This window comes from Microtus ochrogaster, chromosome 10, assembly GCF_000317375.1.
Source record: "Microtus ochrogaster isolate Prairie Vole_2 chromosome 10, MicOch1.0, whole genome shotgun sequence".
Lineage (NCBI taxonomy): Eukaryota > Metazoa > Chordata > Mammalia > Rodentia > Cricetidae > Microtus > Microtus ochrogaster.
The window spans coordinates 52,127,734-52,130,338 of NC_022016.1; the positions used below are offsets into that span (position 1 = coordinate 52,127,734).

At 37.4% G+C, this 2,605-nt stretch overlaps 1 protein-coding gene across 4 annotated transcripts in view; it reads right to left on the reverse strand.

The window, feature by feature from the left end:
- The window catches only part of Eya3 (EYA transcriptional coactivator and phosphatase 3), an 89,129-nt gene that overhangs the window by 26,222 nt on the left and 60,302 nt on the right, over window positions 1-2,605 (reverse strand). For all 4 annotated transcript variants that reach the window (XM_005353121.3, XM_026781986.1, XM_005353120.3 and 1 more), the window contains one exon: window positions 1,513-1,602. In XM_005353121.3, coding sequence (XP_005353178.1) covers window positions 1,513-1,602 — 90 coding nt within the window. The remainder of the gene's footprint in view (window positions 1-1,512; window positions 1,603-2,605) is intronic.

Below are 2,605 nucleotides of genomic sequence, written 5' to 3' on the forward strand. Positions count from 1 at the left end.
AAGAAAACACAGAAGAATATCTTTGCCATTTGAGGGAAGGCAAATAAACTTTAAACAAGAGTTAGAAACATTTTAATTCAGAAGAAAAAAATGTAATAATAATTCTTTATTAAAACTAAAAATTATGGATTTCCAAAAGGCATGGAAAAGTTAGAATTATTTAAAGAAAATATTTATAGTGCATATGATGCCAGGCTTTGATCTGTGTCATATAATGACCTTTGAAAAATTATACTGAAAAGAAAAAAGTCAATTAAAGTGGACAATAAAACAGCTAATAGCAATGAGTTATACTAATCATCTATCAATTAGAGACCAAAGGACCAAGAAGGTAAATTATTGTTTTTAAAAAGGTAAAATTAAAGAATAGTCAAGATATAATCAAGAAGCTGGGCATAGGGACTGGAGCTGATTCAGTGGCCAAGCATACGTCTGCTCTTCCAGATGGGCTGGTTCATTTCCCAGCACCCAAAGGGTGCTTTTAACCCCAGTCCCAGGGGATCTGGTGCCCCCTAGGGGCATCATGGACAAACATAAATGGAAAACACCCACACACACCTTCAAAAAAAAAGACAAAGAAAGAAGGAAAAGGAAGAAAATATTTTTTTCTAAAAGCAGTAGAAGGCTATAGTGATGCACACCTTTAATCCCAGAACTCAGGCAGTAGAGGCAGGATGATCTCTGTGAGTTCGAAGCCAGCCTGGTCTACACAGTTTCAGGCCAGCTAGAGCTACATAGTGAGATCGACTCAAACAAAACAAAACAAACAAAAGCGATTATAAGGGCAAATAATAAAACCTTTTATAAATTATTTAATAACATATTAGATTACTGACTTTTATAGTAGTATTCCTGTATTTTACTCCCGAATAAAGTAACCAAAACAATAGTAAATTTTTATTTTTTGGAGACAGGTCTTGAAACCATGCTATTCCTACCTCAGCCTCCTAATTGTTGGTGTTACAGGTGTGTGTTACCAGACCTGTCTCAAAGGGGCAGTTCTGAGAAATCCACAAACTTTCTTTCTTAGTACGACTCTTTCTATTAACTCCTGTGCTTAAAAATCTGTTAAAAACATCTAAACTCTTTCAACAAACTCCAGCTGGTAGAGTGCTAACACACAGAAACCCCTGTTCACACTGCATAAACTCCTGCACCATGGCACACCTGTGATTCTAGCACACAGAAGGTAGAGGCAAGATCAAAAGTTCAAGGTCGTCTTCAGTTACATAGTGAGTTTGAGGCCTCTCTGGTTTATAGGGGACCAGGTCTCAAAAAAAGAAAAAGAAAAAAACCCCAAAATATCACATATCCAACTCTTTTAAAAAAACAAAGCAAAATCAACTAAGTCTAAACTAGCACACCCAGATCTAGTGCTGTGACACTGTTCTTCCCAGAGAAAGACGCTTGTGGTGTTCTCTTAGCATAACCGCTCCGGTATATCTAATTTCCTACCTTCTAAATACAAGCATCGGCTCTAACAGAAGCAGAAAAACAATTTAAACCACTTACCTCTAAGTCATTGAAAAACAGATGTGTATCAGCCACTTCAAAAATCATTTCTTCCATTGTTAAACCTGAGCCAATTACTACTGTTGGGTCCTGGAACAAAAAAGGAGTGAGAACAGTGTTTGATGTCACAACTCTGGTCACAACACTGGTTCTAACTTTCAGATATTTTGAAACAACTTTGAGCCATGTCCAAAACAATACTGGTCACACACAATACTTCAAACCTTATACAATTTCACTACCATTTATAAGAACCTTGGATTACAGAATATAGAGGCTATGGACAGTTATTACTAAAAATGTCAAGATTTCAGTTTTAGAAACCAGTATTTTCATAAAGTTATAATTATAATTCAAATATTGCTACTGTAATGTGCATGATCCCTTTCTGCTCCTATGACACATGGAACACTGGGAACCTAACAATCCTATCAGCCAGAAAATAAAGAAGGCCAGAGTCAAAGTATGTGCAGGACAACCATTGCAGGTTGCTTTAAAACTAAGCAAGGTCACTTAGAACATAACTATTTTCTTAAGGGATTTAGGGATGTAGTTCTGGAGCTTGTCAGTTGGTCAGACCGTGGAAAGTACTTGCAGAAGAGATTCCTGGCAATCCCAGATAATTGGGAATAGCAAGACAGTAAACAATTACTTTTATAACATTTCTAGAAATGAAGCAACACGATCCTGGAGATAATGTGTGGAGAAACACAGTTCTGCACTCAGGAGGCTGAGGCAGGAGGACTGAGCTCAGGGACAGTCAAAGCAACAGTGAGACCCTGTCTCGACGAAGACAGACACAGAGCTAACCTACCTATCTCATGCTTCTGCTACAGTAATGTTCACATTGAAGATTACACATACAATTCAGTTTTTAAAAAGCACATCTACTTTAGATCTAGGGATAGTGGCTCACACCTATAATCCTAACACTTGGGAGGCTTATAGGCAGAAGGATAATTGACATTTAGAGGCTAGCCTGTGCCACAGAATGAGACCTAGTCTCAAAACAAAATAAATTTAACAGAAATCATATGACAATCTGTACTATCCATACTGCTACCCATACTATGGTCCTGTAGCGCCTGTACTA